General features: G+C 46.5%; 1 protein-coding gene across 4 annotated transcripts in view; it reads right to left on the bottom strand.

Annotated features, from left to right (window-relative positions):
• ATP8B1 (ATPase phospholipid transporting 8B1) overlaps positions 1 to 9,932 on the bottom strand; it is a 32,245-nt gene extending 22,313 nt beyond the window's left edge. The window contains exons 1-4 of one of the 4 annotated variants that reach the window (XM_015848213.1): positions 9,858 to 9,932; positions 9,421 to 9,629; positions 1,689 to 1,881; positions 346 to 443 (exon numbers count right to left, since the gene is read on the bottom strand). In XM_015848213.1, coding sequence (XP_015703699.1) covers positions 346 to 443; positions 1,689 to 1,869 — 279 coding nt within the window. In that variant the 5' untranslated portion in view covers positions 1,870 to 1,881; positions 9,421 to 9,629; positions 9,858 to 9,932. Of the gene's footprint in view, positions 1 to 345; positions 444 to 1,688; positions 1,882 to 6,009; positions 6,140 to 6,850; positions 6,947 to 9,420; positions 9,722 to 9,857 lie in introns of those variants that run through there. The other 3 variants (XM_015848212.2, XM_015848214.2, XM_015848215.2) reach the window with 3 other exon arrangements.
• Positions 9,933 to 19,714: the final 9,782 nt, after the last annotated feature.

Genomic DNA, 19,714 nt, shown 5'->3' with positions numbered 1-19,714 from the left:
AAGACTGCTCCAGTCTTAATCCTACACACAGCCTTCTTTGATGAAAGAAGACGCCTTTCTGGATGTTTGCAACAGCTGCAGTTCAGCAGATAGAACTCAGAATCTGGAGTGAAGATATCTTGCTTTTAATTCTTTACTTCATCTCAGGCAAGTCTCTTGGTACTTAAATTTTCTATTCACAAGCTCAAACCAATTAAATTTCCCTGCCTTTGCTGGAAATCATGACAGAGCGTTAATCGCGGCTTTTACACCAGTCAAAAATGTTTGAAAAGATCTTAATGAAATCAAGAAAGCATTCACCCTGACAAGTCCTACAATCATGTAATTGAGACACAGAAAACTTACAGCATATTTGCTTTTTTTGAAGCACAGAAATATTTTTCTCTTAAACTGGGGCTGTTCGTGGAAGTGATGATCATTTGCTTTAACTTGCCAGCTGCAGTCTGGAGGAAAAAGGTAAATATGGGTCAATATTTGACTGCTACAAACACAAAGAAGCCATTCTACCAGTGTCAGGCTCTTCCAAATGCCATCTTTTTAAGATACTTTCAATTGAAACAACACTGGAACTGGCTTTTCATAATGTACTGTCTAATAAAAGGTTCAAGATATTTCCAGATTACTGGTCTTTACTAACACATAAATAAATTAAATAAAAAATAATACTAAGTAGGAAGAAGACAAATAACAATTTGGAAGTTCTAGGGAAAATGAAAGCACAGAGAAACGTTCAGTCAAGCACCCTTGACTGAATTCCCTTCTTTCATCTCTTCCAGTTTGCTTTTGCTAACAACTGTGAGGCACTGTGCACTCAAAACAGGGTTTCTCAGCCTTTTTAAAAATTGAAAGATGCACACTTTTTTTTTTTTTTTTTTTTTAAATGCATTAATATAAACATTGTGTGTTTTCATTAACAATCGTAAATAAAAGTCTGATGTGTTGCCCCATCATAAATTTTCATGGCTTGCTTGAAAACTCAGGAATATAAATTACAGCATGCAGCAAATTTAATAAAACTAAACAAGAGATGTCAGCATCAGCCTTCCGAAGTTTTGGACAACAGTCTTACTGAATCACTCACAAAGGTACCCAGCAACCTTGCTTGGATCTGTTATCTCCAGTATTTGGCATTTAAAGCTGGAATTGATATACAGCCTCCCCAGGGAAAATGTTTCAAAAGCATTTCCTAGCAAAATATCAGTTTCCACTTTGAAGTTGTTTAGAAAGCTATGAAAACCAACAACCAAACAGAAAATAGCTGTGTTATGCTGGTTCCAATTTTCAGGTAATGGAAAGGGCAAGTAAGCAAAGCTCTGTTCAAGCAGTTCTTGGCCCACAGGCTACGTTCTTCTAGGATCTGCCTTAATTAACATGAGGTTACAAAGCAGATCATTACCATTATGCACCAGGTAGTGGCACAGAATTCCAGATGCAGACTGGAATTAAGTTAATTTTCATACAGGTATTCATTAGACTGAATTGCCACCAATCCCTCCTCTACACATTTGGATAAGCTAGATGATCTTTGGAACTATAAGACCTTTAAGGTCCCTTCCAGCCCAAGCCATTCTGTGATTCTAAGCCAGTCCAAATCCTATCTAACACAAATTACAAAGAGAAAATGGATCCACACGTGGCTTAGCCTCCGGCTTCGGGACCTTTAGCTACCCAAGGCATCAGAGTAGTACCTTTTTTCAGTGGCTCTTGGTTCTCCTCAGTGCCCTTGTTGACTCGGTTTTGCTCTGGTTCAACAGCAGGCTGCTGGCTGTCTAGCTCATCCTCTGTGTCGTCATCACTGTATGGCACCACCTCGTCATTAGGTTGGGAATCCTCATCAAAGGTGGTCTCCGAGTCCCGTTCTGAACTCATGCTGCTAGTGCCCTGCAGGCATTTAGCAAAGGTTTAGAAGCAGAGCTAACAAAGCAGGTACTGGAAACCACAATTCCAAAAGTTTGTCAATAACGTCTAGAGAAAACAAATCTGAAACTAGTTCCACTGGAGCAGCTGAGAGCACAGAACTGTGCCATATTTGATTACACACACATGGCAGACCAAGGAAGACCCTACAGTCACGATGCAGGACATCTTTAATGGGATGTAGAAACAAGCAAGCCTGGGAACATCCATCTCTCGGTAGCCATGTCACCCACACCTGCAGCAGCATCAGGACCACAGGGGCTGCAGGAGCTGGGCCCTGGCCTCCTTCAGCATTTTTTGGTCACTGACACCACGACTACACCTTCAGCTTCTTGCTGCAGCTGACAGCATCCAACAAACTGGCTGTAACTGAACCCAGCAACCATCCCTTGTTAGTAACTCCACCACGCATCCCCCCACAAACAGCCACCTGCACAGTTCCTAGGAGGTCTACACTGACAGCTGGCCCATTTATTGCTTCACTTTGTGTCCTGGCATTCTAATGATTGACCTGGTACAATAGTTCAGATTGCCCTGATGAGTAAGTGTTACTCATTTCTAGCCACGTGATTTCCAAATTTGCTGAACTGAAACTTCAGTTCCTTGTTTTGGAAGATCAACAGTTCTGAAAAGGCTCTGATCTGATTTAAAACTCTAAGGAGAAGAAGGGGCTGCCTCCTGGAGCCCAGAAAGCCTGCCAGCCCCTGTCAGCCTCACCTGAGTCCCTGCAGCTCAGCGTTAACTCAGCACACACAAGGCTGTGTCACCCTATCTATCTCCACACCGCTGTCAGCAGAGCCAGCCAACAGCAATCACTGGGGCTGACACCAAACCCTGCTGGTAACCCCTCTGGTTTCCATTTTTGCAGAGCAGAACGGCCTCCCTCCCTTAATATCTCTTATGAGTGACATAAATATTAAATGAGCACTTAATATGCTGCTCAAATGACATGACCGTGGGCTGGCAGCCCAAAGCAAGATCCACTTCTGAGCAGCAGCACACAAGTGAATGCTTCAGAACAGCCAGCTTAAAACAAAAACTAAACCCACAGGCATCAGATCAGAATGTACAGTTTGATATAGCTTCTTAAAAAACCACTCGGGCTGTTAGGGACCACTCACCAATGCCATTAGCCGGGTCACCACCACAGCTGGTCACCGACACGTGGGACATGCAACCTGAAACTTTCATTGTTTCTTCTAAATACTCCCAGAGTTACAGAACTCGTGAGAGATGCAGGAGATTCAAGCTCAAATTCAGGCACTTCACTACCTCATTGGTATATCCTGGTTTATTTCTCCTCTTTTTATCCATTCTCCAGCTCTCCCCACCCCCCCCTCCCCTTTTTAACCCTTTTCCATCAGCTGCCCCAGTTAGCAAATCCTATCTCTGAACAGTGAACTAAAACAGTGTGAAAAGAAATCCAGTGGTTGAGGATGAAGCAGCACCTGCATGGAGCAGCGAGATGGTGTAATATAACAACGTTCCATCTGAACAAGGTGTAGCACCAGCACTCTGCATGGTTCTACACCTTGTTCAGGTGCATGCATGCCCTGGGTTTCTAGATCAACACAGTGCTCAACCCAATTTCCTCCTTGAAATAAACATAACAAACATAAACAAACATAACAACCATACACAGCTACAGGAACCACAGAACTACAGAATCACTAGTGTTGGAAAAAACCTCTGTGATCATCAAACGCAAGTGCAAGCCCATCTCCACCATGAAAAGAGATGTCAAAAGTAAACCCAAATCACCACACTGCATTTCTTTACTTTTCTTTTATAGACGCACAGCTGAATGGAAACACCTACAATAGCCCATGATGCTACCAGCACAATGGTCTGTCTGATGAAAATTGAAATGAATTGCCTTCCTTTTGCATCTTTGAACTGACCTGCCAGGGGCTCCCTGCCAGCAGAGAAGGGCCCATCACAGCACGTATGTGTAGCATAGTATGGCAATTGGGTACATGGTTTAGCGGACATGGGGGAAGTGGGATGGGGTTGGACTATGTGATCTTAGAGATCTTTTACAGTGTTGAGAATTCTGTGACTCTGCTAAGGGATAGCATGGGTCTGGGTAATCCTCCGACAGCCTACTATTTAGCTCTCACAAAGCAGCAGTGAGAGCTGCAGTCTTTCAATGGCAGGGTATTGCATTTCTATCCTCACTTCAGGGATTCCAGCCAAATGCTTTAATAGAGTATCATCCTTCATTAAAAATATATTGATGAACTAGTCTACCTGTAAGAAGAGCTTCTGCAAGGTAACAGGCTAATAACAAAACCAGATTTGCTTCCAAAAGGTGAGATGGATGACATATTGCTCAAAATAATAAGGAAATTTTAGACTTAACAAGTTTTTGAACCCTCAGAAAGTATCTTATGAACAACTTCCTTAATGACATTGTAAGGAAAAGTATTTACTTAAAGGAGTATGGAACAGCACAAATGGGACAAGGACACAACCACCACTCCAAGCTCTTCTAAGCTCAAGGCCTCCAGCCACAAGGTCACCTATCTGTGTATGTACTCCATACAGAACAGCTGGACTTACTTCAGGGAATGACTAAATCAAAATAATTGAACAACCTCAAAATGACACATACGGAGAGAATGGTGTTTCCCAATCAGAACTAACAATCAGTCATTGTTCTGAAATGCAGCAACGTCTTTATGTATCCTCACGGAATACTGGAATGTTGGTAGAGTTCTGTTTCGAAATGCTTTGGAGAAAGGCAGCCTCAATAGTTTACATAACTATTTTAAGTCACCTGTGACTGGAGGCACAGTTCTTTTCATCTGAGGCAGTCTCCACTTGGCCTTCCTCTATGAGAATCCTCAAATAACAGTATCTCTATTATTCCCCCCATGTCATCTGTCTCTGTTTTCATCTTCCGTGTGTGTCCTTTTTGTGTCTGAATTTTGGCAGCAGTTCCTTGTTCATCTATGAGCATCCCAACCACACTAACTTGACTTAATGCTCACCAAGACAGACTGCTCCTGCTCTGGGAGGAGGAGATCCCTGGAAACCAGACAACAAACCTCCTCTCCAGGACTGTGCCCCATGGAACACTTACAAACAAATCCTTGTTCTCCTGAAGTCCAGTGCTGTGGACTTGAGTGGTGAGGAACTGGTATGGGCTGCTTAGGGAAGTCACCGAGCCACTGTCCTTGGAGGTGCTCAAGAACCCTGGAGACGTGGCACCTGGGGACACGGTCAGTGGGCATGGTGGGGAGGGGATGACGGTCAGACCTGGGGATCTCTGAGGTCTTTTCCAACCTTGCCTTGCTTCCCCCTGTCAGGATTCCAGATTCCATCATCCAATGGCTGCAGCATGCGAGACTGTCCCACCCTTCAAACCCTAATCATTTCTTCCTTGTTTGGAAGTAGAAGGCTCAGCAGACAAGTTTCTCTCTTTGATTTCCTATATCTTAACAATATTTATCTTAACTGCGTATGTTACGACAAATACAAGATTGAGGAGGATGTGAGGAGATCATTAAAAGCTTAAAGTTCCACACCTAGAAATGTTATCTAGCACTCAGTTTACCTGGAGATTCTCAAATGCACTTGGAATCCTGAAGCCTCAACTCCTCAAGGTTAATCAAATAAATGTTGCATTAAGAAAAAAACAAACATGGTTTACAATTCAGAACACATCATATACGGTATACGACCTTGATGTCAGCCTAGGAGTTCTCTGTGACTACCATAAATGCTGGGGCTTGGTGCCTGGCACGGTAGAGAAGCAGACTCTGCCCAGACATCACGGGCAATCGGCTCCTCAGCACCTGACCTAGCAGGTGCACACAAGATCTCAGCACAGCTTCAGGAAACAAAACTGCTGAATATCTATGCTGGGAAAGTAGCTGAACTTACTTTCAAGCTCAGAGTGCAGAAAACAAACAAGAGACTTGCTGGTCTACCAGAGCTCCCACCTTCCTTCTACACGTGGTGATCCTGAAAAAAGTTGCCACCTTGAAACCTGCTGGAGTTGGGCAGTGCCAGCACAGGCTTAACAGGAGGTGACTCAGACTTCCCATCATAATTCAAGCGATTAAAAGTGGCTAAGGGAATAAATACCTGCGGTGCAGAAAAACCTCCACATCACAGATCCCAGCTCACCAGAACGCACGTCACATCTGACCATTCTGAGGCCACCTGGGTGGCACAGCAGAACTGAAAAGGTTAAGGCAGTCCTTTAAGGCAGTCCTTTAAGGCAGTCCTTTCAGAGAATCAGGCGATCACTGCAACATGAGAAAACCTTGGGAAACCTGTTTTGTGAGCAGTGTCTCATTTGAGTCAGCTTGGTTACGTCACCTACTTTTGTCACTCACCCAAACCCAGATTTTACCCACACACAAGTATAAACAGACACGCGTACACTGCTTTTATACGTAAATTATGTATGCTCTGAGTCACAATGCTATTTAATCTCACAGGAAGTATTTCTAAAAAAAGTCATTTTGGGCAATTTGTGGCCACAACTTGTGCAGAAGATAATGAGAACTTTGTCCGAATAGCAGATTATTTCCTATTCCCTCAAACATTATCACAAATGGAGGCACAATGGGTGCTCTGACAGCGAGCACTAACATCAGCACTGACATCCACCACAAGAAGACAACTTTAAGATGGTTTAAATACAGTGAATAACTAATTTCTCCTCACCTGCCTTCTCTTCCACTCCTGAAATTTTAGCTCCAGGATAAAGTAAAGTCACTCATTAAAACAGGTGTTTCTAAAGATGTATTTCACCAAACTTTTTCATCTGTGAGAGTCAAGGACTTACTGAACGTGTGAAAACGAACATATATTCTAATATATATATACTAGAATATATTCTAATATATTCTAGTATAAATAAATTATCATTATGAGCCATCAGGACTCTATAGAAGGAAGAGATTAATTTGCTACTTACTGAAAACTGGAAGCTGACAGCAGACAGATCCAAAGCCTGCAGTCCCAGTTGTCCGAGGCCAAGCAGTGATGGTTGAAGATGAGGCACTTATAGAAACAAAACACTAATTTCACCCATTATCTGCACTAGGATTTTTCATTAACAGATATAGACTTTCCTTCTCCTAAAGTCCAAGTCAAGCCAAGTTATCTTTGCTAATTATAATAAAGGAGGCAACCTTTGTTCAAGCTGTAGCCTTAAGAGTACTTTGCAGGGGTTTCCACCTGTGTTTTACAGAGATTATTAAACTTCCTCCCATGGCTCATGGTATAAAACCACTTGCTTTAGATTAACAAAGGAAGAAATAGTTATTTTTGTGCATACATGAACAGTATTGTAAGACATTTTGGAACCTTAAACAGATATTTTCCCAGATGTTCCACGTCACCATCAAAACTACCAGCTATTTGAAGCTGTAAAGGTTACTTCCTGCTGCATGGTTGCAGGTTGCAGCTACTGCACCTTTCCCATCAGCACTGAAGCTGGAGACTCTCCTGGGCTGCTCTTACCCAGCAGACAGCACGGCCTGAGGGAGTAGATGGACAAAAAAGCACCATTTCTGATCAGACCTCCGAGCCCTCCGTGTTATCTCCTCTTCTTGCCCTCAGAAAGACACTCCAGCAACTGTCCTGGTACTGCCCTTGGATTTGCTTCCACTGGTTTCTCTGCAGTGCCATCTTTTCACACCTCTTCCTTGTACCTTCCTGTGCATCACTCTACACCAGCCTATAGACAATGGCATCCACAAATTTATTTGCCCAAGCTGTCTGGCTCTGCTGGTGAGATTAAAACATGTATTTCTTAATATCTCATCTCAGAACATACGAGAAAAAAGAAAAAAAGCAAACCAACAGCACAGCACTAAGCAGATCACTGGAAGCCACAGAATAACTTTGTGAGCTTGTCAAAAGTAGAGATGCAGAAGCAGTGCACTGTCACTGAGTGTCTGCAAATGGGGCTGAGAGCTCTTGAGCCATCGGTCTCCAGCGGACAAGGCAGGAACCACATCCTTTACCCCAACAAGCACAGGTCACAGAGGGTAAGAGATTTGCCCAGGGCCACATGGTAAGTCACAGACAGAGCCAGGGTTGGGTTTCAGAAGCTCCTGGCTAATATCCTGCATTCAATTACATCTAAACAAAGCACCTCATTTAGCGGAGGCCAGGTAAAGGAAACAGCCAGGGAAGAACATCAAAACCCCTCATAATGAAAACAAAATCAATCAAACCTCTGCCAATATCTAAATGCAGGTAGCGCATTACAGTCAAGTCCAGTACGATCACCAGCGCCATCAAAATAAAAGCCACAACAACAAAAGAAGATGGAAAATTAATGCTAGCTAATTTAAATAGAGGACTTCAATGCAAAGCAAGCAAGCGGCTTGCTGAATTCAGCATCACAAATTGCAAGCCAAGGGACTGGAATATTCACAGGCTGTGAATGGAGAGAACAAGTTTCAAGGCACTGCTTTGCATCACCTACAGATTAACAAGGGGACAAATACAGGTTTGGGACAGATGCAAAAGCAGCCAAACAGAGGTGAACTTCAGTAACATCGGTGCAGATGTTACAGAGAAAAACACAGACCAAACACCCTTGACATTTGAATCAGACTCAGAAAAGGAAGCCAAATTAAAAATAATAATAATAATAAAAATCAAACAGATCCAAGCAGAAAACTGAGAGCAAATCCAAGCTTTCGCGGACACCTTAAGCATGGAATTAAACCAGAGTTTTATAGAGTCAGGGAACACACGGGCAATGAGGTTTGTTAGCAGCCCCACCAACATGCCCAGCCCTTGGGCTCCCTGCAGCTGCTGCACCCGCTGCCTGCCACGCACTGAGCCAAGGCAGCCGGGTCACTACCAGCAGCACCGCACAGGTCACCGCCAGCAGCACCGCACAGGTTAATGCCAGCAGCACCGCACAGGTCACTACCAGCAGCACCGCACAGGTCACTGCCAGCAGCACCGCACAGGTCACAGCAGCACCGGCACAGGTCCACACCAGCAGCAGCCGCCACAGGTTCACCGCCAGCAGCACCGCACAGGTCACTGCCAGCAGCACCGCACAGGTTAATGCCAGCAGCACCGCACAGGTCACCGCCAGCAGCACCGCACAGGTCACTACCAGCAGCACCGCACAGGTCACTGCCAGCAGCACCGCACAGGTTATCGCCAGCAGCACCGCACGCTGGATTCAGTTTCAGAGTCTCTCTGCTGACAGAGGGACACTTTCTTTGCCCGTCCTTTTAACACCGCTGTCCTTAGGCCTTCAGAGGAGGGATGCTATGGAAACAAAGCAGCGGGCAGTAGGGCTGCAATGTAGATTTATCTTTTCCATCTTCCAGCAGTCTGACGAGCCTCACAAGTAACCTGCAGCGCTCCCTGCTACAGAACTGTGACAGTTTCTTAACATGGACTCCTGTAACTGCTCTAAAGGCTAAACAAACATGAACTAACGAGTAATTACCCCACAACCACTACGGCTATCTCCCTCAAGAACACACACGAGGAAAGAAGCCAACTCACAGGTGCGGTGCAGGCAGCGGGGCCCCGCAGCACACACTCTTCGTTCCCACAGCCTCAGATCGTGGGCACCGCAGCGAGGTCGACCTCCGCCTTCGGGACACAGCTCCGCATCGCCCCACACGTCGTTCCTGAGCGAGTAACTGCAGACATTCACGTTTTTAAACGGCAGAACAACAAACACGCAGCCTTCAGGCTCTGGGGACGGTGTTCTGAAGGAAAAACAAACAAACACAACGAAACGTTTTCCCAAGCCTCGCGGTGCAACTCCCGAGCTTCACCTCCCCTCCGTGCTGCCCCCAGCTCGGGCCCTGCCGCGGTCCCGCTCCCCTCCCCCGACGAGCGAAGCACCCAACGCCTCGCGGGGCGCGACGCCCCGGCCCACAGCCCCAAACCCGACCCCGACCCCGGCCCCGAGTTTCGGCACAGCCCGCAACAACCTGCGCCCGGCTCTCGGTCCCCCCCGCCCGCTCAGCCCCGCTCGTCCCCGACGGCCGCTGCTCCGCCCGCCGCCCTCCCGCTGCCAGACCGGACGGACGGGTTCCGTGCGGGGGGAGGCGCCGTGTCGGCGGCAGCCCCAGCCCCAGCCCCAGCCCCAAGGCTCGGCTCTGCCCCATCGCCGGCAGCACGGCCTCGGGGCCGCCTCCTCCAGGAGGGAAGTCGGGCCCCGAGAGCGTGTCTCGTAAAGGTCCGCAGCCCTGCGCTGTGCAGCGGCTTTACACCTGGAGAAGGTGACGAGAGACGGGAGTGCAGAGCTGGGGAGCGTGGCACCCCGAGGGCAGAGCTGCAGCTCCGGGATCACGGCGAGAGCGGTCACACGTCGGATCGGGAGGGAGCAGCTCTGCAGCCACACTGCAGTGATGGGGGACCTGGCAGCGAGGCCTGGGCTGGGTGCTGAGGGCTGGGTGAAGTGGGGTGACCCCTTAGGTGGCTTTAAGGCACAGGGTTGTGTGGAGCTCTTGGAGCGGGACCAGAGGAGGCCACTAAGATGGTCCCTTCCAACCCAAACCGTTCTATGATTCTATGATTGTTCCGACTTAACCTGTATGGTGAGAGCCGTGGTGTGCACAGGGCAAACTGGCAGCTCTGCGATGATGGCAAATGCAAAATGTCTTGATGTATGTGGATGGCAAAATGATGGGCATCTTTCGGGGTGATGGTTACACCTAAGCAGGGGGATGCAGGGTAATCAGAGCCTTAAAAATCCCTGCATGGATTTAGTATGGATAAATAAGAAGCATTGGTTGTCCATTGAACGTGAAGCTGGAGCTGTGGGAACACACAGAGCCCTCTGAGAGGCACCCAGGGAGTTTAGTGCCTCTTCCAAGTATTCACTGCATTCAGTGTTGTGAAGAAAAAGGATGGTGCTGATGAGAGACAAGGAGTGTGAAATGCAGTGCCATTAAAAAAGATTTTTCAGATGTATTGTGTAGCCCCCCCCTTAGAGCAGAATGGTCACTAAATGCTCCTAAGGAATAAAGAAATACTTAAAAACAACTGAGCACAAGACTTCTGCATGCAATTTCATTCACAGATAATGCCTTTTATGGCAGGGGAAATGCAGACGTGCTTGCAGATCTGATGTCTTACTTTCAGCTGGGATAGAATGCCTTCCTCAGAGCGCCTGCCACGATGCGGTGCCTTGGTTCTAGGAGAAAAACAACGCTGGTAACACTCCGACGCTTACAGTTGCCTGCTAAGCTGTGGCCATTCACAGCAAAGGTCCCAGGTTGCTGCAAGGGAACAGAATCAGGGCAGCTGACTTAAACTGGACAGTGGGATGTTCCATATCAGATGGCGTCACCTGGAAGGAGTTTTGAAGGGGGTGAGAGTTCATCTCACTCCCTTCTGCTGCTTGGGGGCCAGCTGGGCATCAGTTGGGGGGTGGTGGGCAACTGTGCATCACTTGTTATATACATTCATATATATATATATGGTCATCGCTGTTATCCTTTATCTTAGTAAATTGTTCTAGCTCAACCCGCAAGTTCTACTTTGTTTTCCCAAATCTCTTCCCCATACCAATGAGAACCAGAGGGGGAGTGAGCAAATGACTGTGTGGCGATTGGCGACCTGCCGGGTTAAACCACAACATCTGATCAAACAGAAGGAATGGAAAATAGTAGCTCTCAAAGTGATGATGGGAAATGTAACATCAGTCAAGCACTTCAGTGTTTAACATGCTCTTTCTTCAATAATGCTTTCTATTTTTGACTCTGGTGCCGACCACAGCAAGGTAAATATGTGCTTTTGTCATAGTTTCTCCCCAAACCAGCACAGCTTCTTTTTTTATTTTTATTTTTTTAATTTATTTACCTAAATGAAACTTCTTATTTTTAGTTTGACCTTATTTCTACACGTGAAACCTCAATAACTTCACTGAAAGTTGCTCTGCTACATTCTGCTCTGCTTTCTGCTTGGCTAACCCTGTCCTGCGGCTCCACTTCTGAAGCCATATGCCCTAAGGCAGATTGTGACTCACCCACTTGCACCCACATCATGGTACCTGCCTCTGGACAGGGGAAAAATGCATTTTCTGGTGTTGCATTGCCTGTGTTGATCCGTTCTTGCTGTGGGCAGGTCTGGCTGTTGGCTGTGCTACAGCTGGCTGTGTTCTGCATCCCCAGGATCCATGCGCAGTTGTCCAGTGCCTGGGGAAAGCAGAAGGGGAAAGCACTCAGAGTCGGGAAGGGCAGACACCTGGCCAACAAGAACTGCTCCAGTGCAAACTGGGAACAGCTTTGACATCTTCACTGTGCTGCCTGTTTGTGTGGCTCCTATTAACTCCTGCTGCTGTTTCCCAGCTCCACTTCTTGCGCCCAGAGGTCAGCAGCCGAGCTGCCACTCCGCACGCTGCAGTGGGGCTGACCCTTAACACTGTCACCTACCTGCGGATGGATCTTTCCACAGTGGCCAGACCTGAGCAGAATGAAAAGGTCCTTCAGACAGCAAAGCACTGTAGGAATGCAAAACCTCCTTTTCTTTCGGACAGGAGGGGGAAATCGTAGCTCCCTGGAGGTGGAGGTGTTCTGGTCAGTCCCTTTGGAGGTGTGTTACTGTGGTGAGGTTCAGTGTCGCAGCCAGCTGCAGGGCTACCAGCAGCAGCACTCTTGAAATGAGCAATCTACATTTTAACTTATTTTCTTTGTTTGGCTCAACACAAGTCTTGTTGTTGATCATATACACAAGCAGGAAGAAAAAATGATAAAAGGAGAACGTGCTTGATTTCTTGCTGTTTCTAATCAATGAATCATCAAACCGTCAGATTTTCTGTTCTCTCATTGTAGGCTTAGCTAACAAAAGTATGCTTGGGCAGTATGGGAGAGTAAGGTTAGCATGGCTTAGCCATTCACTTACGAGCAACTGTTGCAGAAATGAAACCTGCAGCATGTGGATGCTGCTCTGTAATGAAAGCGATCATTGTTGCAGTCTGGCAGAGATGTAAGTGATTGCTTGGCTTGTTTTTTGCCTAAAAAAGGCTCATTCAAATGGACCTTCCCTCATCCCCCCCCCCCCTGCCCCGGATTTAAAACCTAAGGCTAAATTCCAGAGTTCTGTCTTCTAGCTCCTTTCCCTTAGACTACCTGCATCACACTCCTCTCACAGTCAGGAAGTCAAGTTAATTAAAATCAGTATTGTTTCGGGTTAACAAAAAAACAAAGGTTTGCTCACGCCTTCGAGGATTCCATTTCTGTCCAGGACTCTGCTTCATGCCTGGGGCTGGATGGCTTCTGTATCAGTTTGTGGCAGGTATCTGTATGCCCAGTTGGGTTTGTTTGGTATCCCGTCTGGAAGAAGATTATTAGACACATGAAATAAACAAAGCAAAAAACCCACCAACACACAACAGACTTTGGTGCAGCCAAATACTACCTGTACTTGAGGAAAGCACAGTGACCACCCCACAGAACAGAAGCTCCCACTGCTGCCACCTGCAGACCCTGGTCTAAATTGGTCCCAGCACATGCGTCCATTTCTCTATTTCCTACTCTGTTTCTGAATGTTTCTCCTGTATAATTCCTTTCTATCCCTTATTCTTGCAGCTGTGTTCCAGTTTCGTGCTGCCTGGTTCAAAATGCTGGTAGTAGCTTTCACATTTGCAAGACTAAATATGTTTCATTTTTACACTCCTGTAAATCACTACAGTATGCAGGTGCATTGCAGGATTAAACAAATTTCCCCCTGAAAAACCCCACTTGGTAGGTAAGTAAGTTGTTCTGTCCTGATTTTAACTGACATAGCACAGAGAAGTGATTTTCTCCATATCCTAAGAGCTTGATGTGGATTGACCTGAAGGTGAATAACCTGACAGACAGTCCTGTTTGTGCATCCCGGGTCTGCATAGCATGATGGTAGCACGCATCTTGAGGACCCTTTCTAAGGGTCCTTTGTGCATGAGGCATAACAATAACCAAGCTTCACCAACAAATAGAGGTGTTCACTTTTGAATCATATTAGGTTTCCTTTGGACTTCATCAGAATGTTCCTCCACACCTACTTCCATCCCTGACTACCTGTAATGTCAGGCCAGCCTATACTGCTGATCTTGTCACATATTCTTCATAGACTGATGTTTCCTAATTGCTCCAGGAATTCTGCCTACCCTTCTCTTCTTTCTCATGGCTCTGCTGACGGTGCCCAAGAATGTCTCGATGTCTTGCTCTAGCACTCTGGCATTGTGTAATTTCATGGTGCTGCTGTCAGCAATTTCAGCTCACATTTCTGTGTTCACTGTGAATGTGAAGACTTGGTGATACAAGACTGTAGCATAACCATAGAGCAGCACCTTTGTGAGAGAGCTCAAAATAACAGTGGGCTCAGTCTGTAACCATATCCTCTGCAGAGAATTCCAACTAATACAGAAGTTGTTTCCTACACATTCCCTTTCCTGACCATGATCCTTCAAATATATACACTTAGATGTTACAGGAGTCCCTGTTCCTATGTAAAACATCTTCAGAATCAAGCAACCAATGATGGTTCACAAGAGGAGAGCAACTTCTTTTCCAAAAGCAGCTGTATCCTGGGACGAGGCCTCCACCACTCCCTGTGCAGCATGTTCCAGTGCCTGACGGCTCTTTTGGAGAAGAAATTGTTCCTGACACCCACCCTGACCCTCCCCTGGCACCAGTTGAGGCCATCACCTCTCATCCTGTCACTGTTACCTGGGAGCAGAGGCTGACTGTGAAATTACCAGCACGTAGTGTTCAGTGTTCAGTCAGAATCTTACAGTACACCTCCTCACGTGGATATCCAGCAGTGGAAGAGTCTCAGACAAAACCAAGGCTGTCGTGGCTTTGTTGTGACGCTGCATTAGCCGCTGCCTGGCAGCATCTTCAATGGAGGTCACTCCTGAGAATACATATATAGACTCTTATGGAGTCTGCCTTTGTTTTTCCTGCCAAAGTGGATTCCTCCCTCCTCCCCCCTCTCTCCCTCCTTCCCTTCTTCACTCCCTATCCTTCCCTTTCTTTCCCCTATCCTTCCCTTCCCTCCTTCCCTTCCCTTCCCTCTCTTTCCTCTTTTTCCTTTCTTTTCCCTACGAGCTGGAGTTCTCACAAATCAAAATCCCGTATTTTCTGACTGTCACATTTCTCCCCTGCAATCTGTACAGCAAGCTGTCATTTGCCATTTTCATGTGTCTTCCTTGAGGGAGCATTATTCTTGCTTAGCATACACTTAATGCATTTCACCATTCAGCTCTGAGCAATTACTTTTGCACATTTTTGATCTGGTGACCTGCCTTGTTGGACACACAGCCGTGCACATTTGGAGCAGTTTGCTGCTTTCTCACTTCCTCAGTGCTGCTGGTGTGAAGCTGGCTCTGTTGGCCATTGCCTGCAGTAATTCTACAGAAATCCAGTGCCACAACAAGATCGCTCAGGGCAGAAAAATGTTCTGCAGTAAAAGCATCCCTCATAAATGCGAAGTGGTGTACAAACATCCAGTAGTTCCAAAGCAGCTCCAGGAGGTAATTTCTAGCAGGGTAAACCCAGGGACCTGAGTGTGGTCTCTGCAGCCCCCCCTGCTGGGCTGGAAATAAATCGGTTTGGTCTCTTTCTGTGCACCACCTCTCTACTAAGTTTATTGACAGGGATTTGGAGTAAAACCTAGACGTAAAATGAACACGCAGAGAAACATGCACTAGTCAGAAACTTTCTCCCTCACACCTCTTTAAGATCCCGTTACTGGAAATGAGTAACTTGCAATCTTGGTATCCTTTGTGCAGCTGAATGCTGTGAGCAGAGCAGATGGGCTCACACACCGGGGTGCTGCTGGGCGTGATGTGTGCTCTGGGTCTGCTGCTCTCATGGAGGTGTCAGCAGTTTTAATGCAGACAGATCTGCACTAAATCTCCACAGCTTCTCTAAAAGTGCTGTTACTCAGCTGCAAAAATGCCCAGCAATACATTTATGTGTGCACACACAGGCATGCACGTTCTATTTCTTCTCTCCGTTAATTTGTTTAAACACAGTGGCTTAGAAATATACTCTTTCATTATAAATTTCATCAGAAGAAGCATGAAAATATTCAGTTTGGGGAGTATGCCTATTGTTGGCCTCATGCCTTAGCAGTGTTTCTGTCAAGGTGTAGAAAGAGAAGTTAGGGAGATAGGGATAATGTGGGAGAGAGAAACGTGGGAGTAGAGCAGGAGAAATGCAGATGGGCAGGAGAGATGAGGAAGGGAGTGAGATGGAGAGGGAACGGGCAGCCTGTGTAAAAACGGGGCAGAACCTCACCAAAATCTGTGTTGATGGCACATAAAGTATCTTTTCATTGGGTTGCTGGGTTGGTTTAAGGTCAGACCCATAATTTCACCTTTCAGTTCTCTTACACGGTTAATAAAAAACCACAGAGCTCTTTGGAGATTCTGCAACCTGAAGTTCTCAGAGGCATCCTCTTGGACTGGATGATCTTTTAGGTCTTTTCCAACCTTGGTGATTCTATGATCCTCATGGCTGCTGGTGCTCGCTCTATCAGCTTTGTTCAAAGAACGAGTAGGAGCTTAGGCTGGCAAGAGGTGGAAGTTTCACATTTTAGATCATGCTTTTGATCAAAGAAGGAGCAGCTTTCAGCACTTTCACTCTCATCTTTGCAGGATGGATAAAACTTCTCCCCTACTGCATGTTTGCGGCCCAGCACCAGCAAGCAAACAGTGAGCAGCAGCCAGCAAGTTGTACCCACATGGGTGATGCTGCAGCAGCTGGTGTGTTCCAAGTCAAAGATCAAGTGTCCAACACCCTTGGTTGCAGATTAGCAAAATTAATTCCAATTTTGGAAGTCTGAATTGTTATTGAGTCCTCCATGGATTGGAAATGATAAAGAAGGCCATTGGAGAAATAGAAACACAGAATGAAAACCTGAATTCCCACAGCGTTATGGAGATAATATTCTGAAGGTAGAAGCAGAGCTCCCGCCGAAGCTTTTACCAAAGGAAGTACTTGTGCTGGAGCACCACCAGGGTCTGATTTAACTTTGTAAAGGCACCTCCACGCTCCCGAGTCCTCCGAGAGTCCTCCGGGGAGGTTTCCTTCCCTCTGCACTGCCTCGCAGTGTGCTCCATTTACGGTCCGCCAGCGGCACCATCCGGCCATGCCCAGGAATGCGCTCAGCTCCTGTTCGGCTTTGGGTGCCTAAATTCGGAATGTAACCTCCCCCCCCCCCCGTACTGCACTGACCCTGGAAGGTGTGAGCTTATTTCCTTTGAGGCAGTCTCTACCTTTCCCCAAAGCATCTTGTATATGGCAGGCAGAGGGAGGAACCCCTTCATTGTCCAGATCCAAATCAGGGTATTTCCTAGCAAATCTGTCACTGAAAACGACACTTTAATCATTACTTGCTCCATTTGGTCCTACTGCCTCCCCCAGAGGCTCCTGTGCAGCCCTTGGAGCCTTCCTCCGTGTTCATCCTGCTACGGGACTTAGCAGCTCTCGTTCCCTCTTGCCTCATTTATTTCTCCCCAGACTCACATTTATTTCAAAATGCATTTAATCTCAGCTTGGTTTCCTCCGTCCCAAACTTGAACACGCTTCATTTCTCTGTATTTCTTCTCCTCTTTCTCCCATATGCTCAAGTCTGGCCCTATCGCCCAACAACACCGCCTAAGGGCTCACTGACATTCCTTGTCTAAGATCGCCATCATGTGGCCTTTGGGCGTAAGTCCACAATCTTTTCTAATTTCTGTATCAGCAATTCAAAGAGCAATTAAAAAAAAAAAGGCACTTCATCCCATTTTCACCCCCTTCTACAAAACCACATTAATTGCAAGATGGAAGTATAACTAACAGATCCATTAACAGGCCATTTTCCTTGGTTCTCAAGGGGCTACAACTGGCCGCCAGTGGTTACAAAATTCCATCAGTTTCTTTCATATCAATGGATCACCCCCAAACATTTTCCAGTGTCTTAATATACACCCCAAAGGAGGACACCTCGGGATCTCCCCTTCAGAGGGCTGTTCACTCCCCTGTTGCCGATAAATTTGGTGGGACACAGACTGACAACCTCGATCTCTTGCAGGACTCAAACCTACTCGTGGGACTCCTATGGCTTGGTCCCTGGTGGGCCTCAAAAATAGCCAAGACTGGAACTCACTCTGGTTGTTCCTGTATTAGCATGCAGTTCCTTGGGCTAGTTGTCACCAAACTGGAATCATTGCCAGGTATCATTTTGACCAAGAATAACTGAAAATCCTACAACTTCCAGGTCTCTGCAGGGTTGAGCTGCATGGTAAGGTAGATGTTCTCAGGCCCTTACACAGGAGGGTCTCCAAGGGAAAGGAACAAAGGTTGTTACTGGAGCCCCAGTGGTTCCCTTCCTGCTGTGTTACTTCGTGGAGCATTCTGAGGTTGAATGCTTGGTGAATAACACGTCTAAGTGTGGTATGTTGTGTTGCAGTTCCTTCTAACTCTCCTCGAGTGAGGCTGATACTTTGCTGCTTTCATTAATACTGAAGATAAGAGTTTCTGGTGTCTTGCAGCCCTCTTAGCACCTCAGAGGGATTCACAGCTCCTTCACGTGCAGCAGTGCATGCTCAGCTGTTCTAATGGAGTTGAGAAATGTTGTGGTTGTTGATTTTTGACGCTAATTAAAAAAGGAAGCTCAGTTCACTTGTAGGTTCACCACTCACTGTTCCTGTCTGTCTTTTCCCATATCAGGTAGTTGGCAAGAAAGGAGAGAGCCACTAAGGACGTGCGAGACACTGGAAGGCCTTACTGCAGCCAGCTGAGATCTTCACTTCTCTCTACAGCTCCTGGATAATTGCTTGACCATAGCCAGAGACTGTCGGTCTGTTCCATTTTATGCCATTACCAATAAATCATTGTTTTTGAGACAGAGTTTCGGTAGTGTTTCTGTTGTAATCCTCGCTACGTGTATTTGTAAATAAAGCCCATGACTTTTGCCAAGGTTCAATTTGTTATTCTGGTAACTGTGACTTCCCGAGCCACCCAGCTGGGCTGGAGTGGCAGAGACAGCAGATGTTGTGGAGCTTCCTTCATGCAGGGAGTGCTGAACCATCAGCACCCTGTTAGCACAGACCTCTTCTCCAAACAGAACTGGAACCTCGCAGAGCTCGCCTGTTCACTGCTCAGTTCACCCATGTACTGGTGAGGAGGTATTTCCATGTACTGGAAGTGGCTTTTTCCTCTCTGTCTAACTGTAACTGTGTTTTAGTTATTTTCGTGATGTCTGCATATCTGTTTGTTGTTGCTGTTGTTTGTTTGTTTTGTTTTTTCTTTTTTTTTCCCTTCCTTGCTTTAGGGACCAGTGTCAAAGCAATTCTTATTTAATTGCCCTTGAATCACAGAACCATTAAGACTGGGGAAGACCCCTGAGATTCCCAATCCCAAGCCATCTCCTCCGTGACCCTAAATAGAACCACAGAATGATTAAGGTTGGAAAAGGCCCCCAGGATCATCCAACCCAACCCCAACCCACCACACCATGCCCACCGACCACGTCCCCAAGTGTCACATCTCCTTGGCTCTGGAACACCCCCAAGGATGGGGACTCCTCCCCTCCCTAGGCAGCCTGTGCCAGTGAGAGGACCTCTCCCTTAGAGGAGGAAATACAGTTGAGTCCATTGCACAAGCTTGTAATTCTTCTTGAATGCTTGGATCTGGAGGTGCTATATAAATTAGTGGCAAAGGGAATGGTGATGAAGAGCCTCAGTGCACGGTAACAGGCAGTGCTTACGCAGCCTGCACAGCCTGCAGGTGAGCTGCTGCCCAGGGCACCTGGGTTTAGCAGTGCAGATGTACACAGGTGCAAAGGCACTTCAAAGGATTAAAAAAAA

The sequence above is a fragment of the Coturnix japonica genome, chromosome Z, assembly GCF_001577835.2.
Source record: "Coturnix japonica isolate 7356 chromosome Z, Coturnix japonica 2.1, whole genome shotgun sequence".
In the NCBI taxonomy this organism is placed as follows: Eukaryota; Metazoa; Chordata; class Aves; order Galliformes; family Phasianidae; genus Coturnix; species Coturnix japonica.
This window is presented reverse-complemented; position numbering and strand designations above follow the sequence as displayed.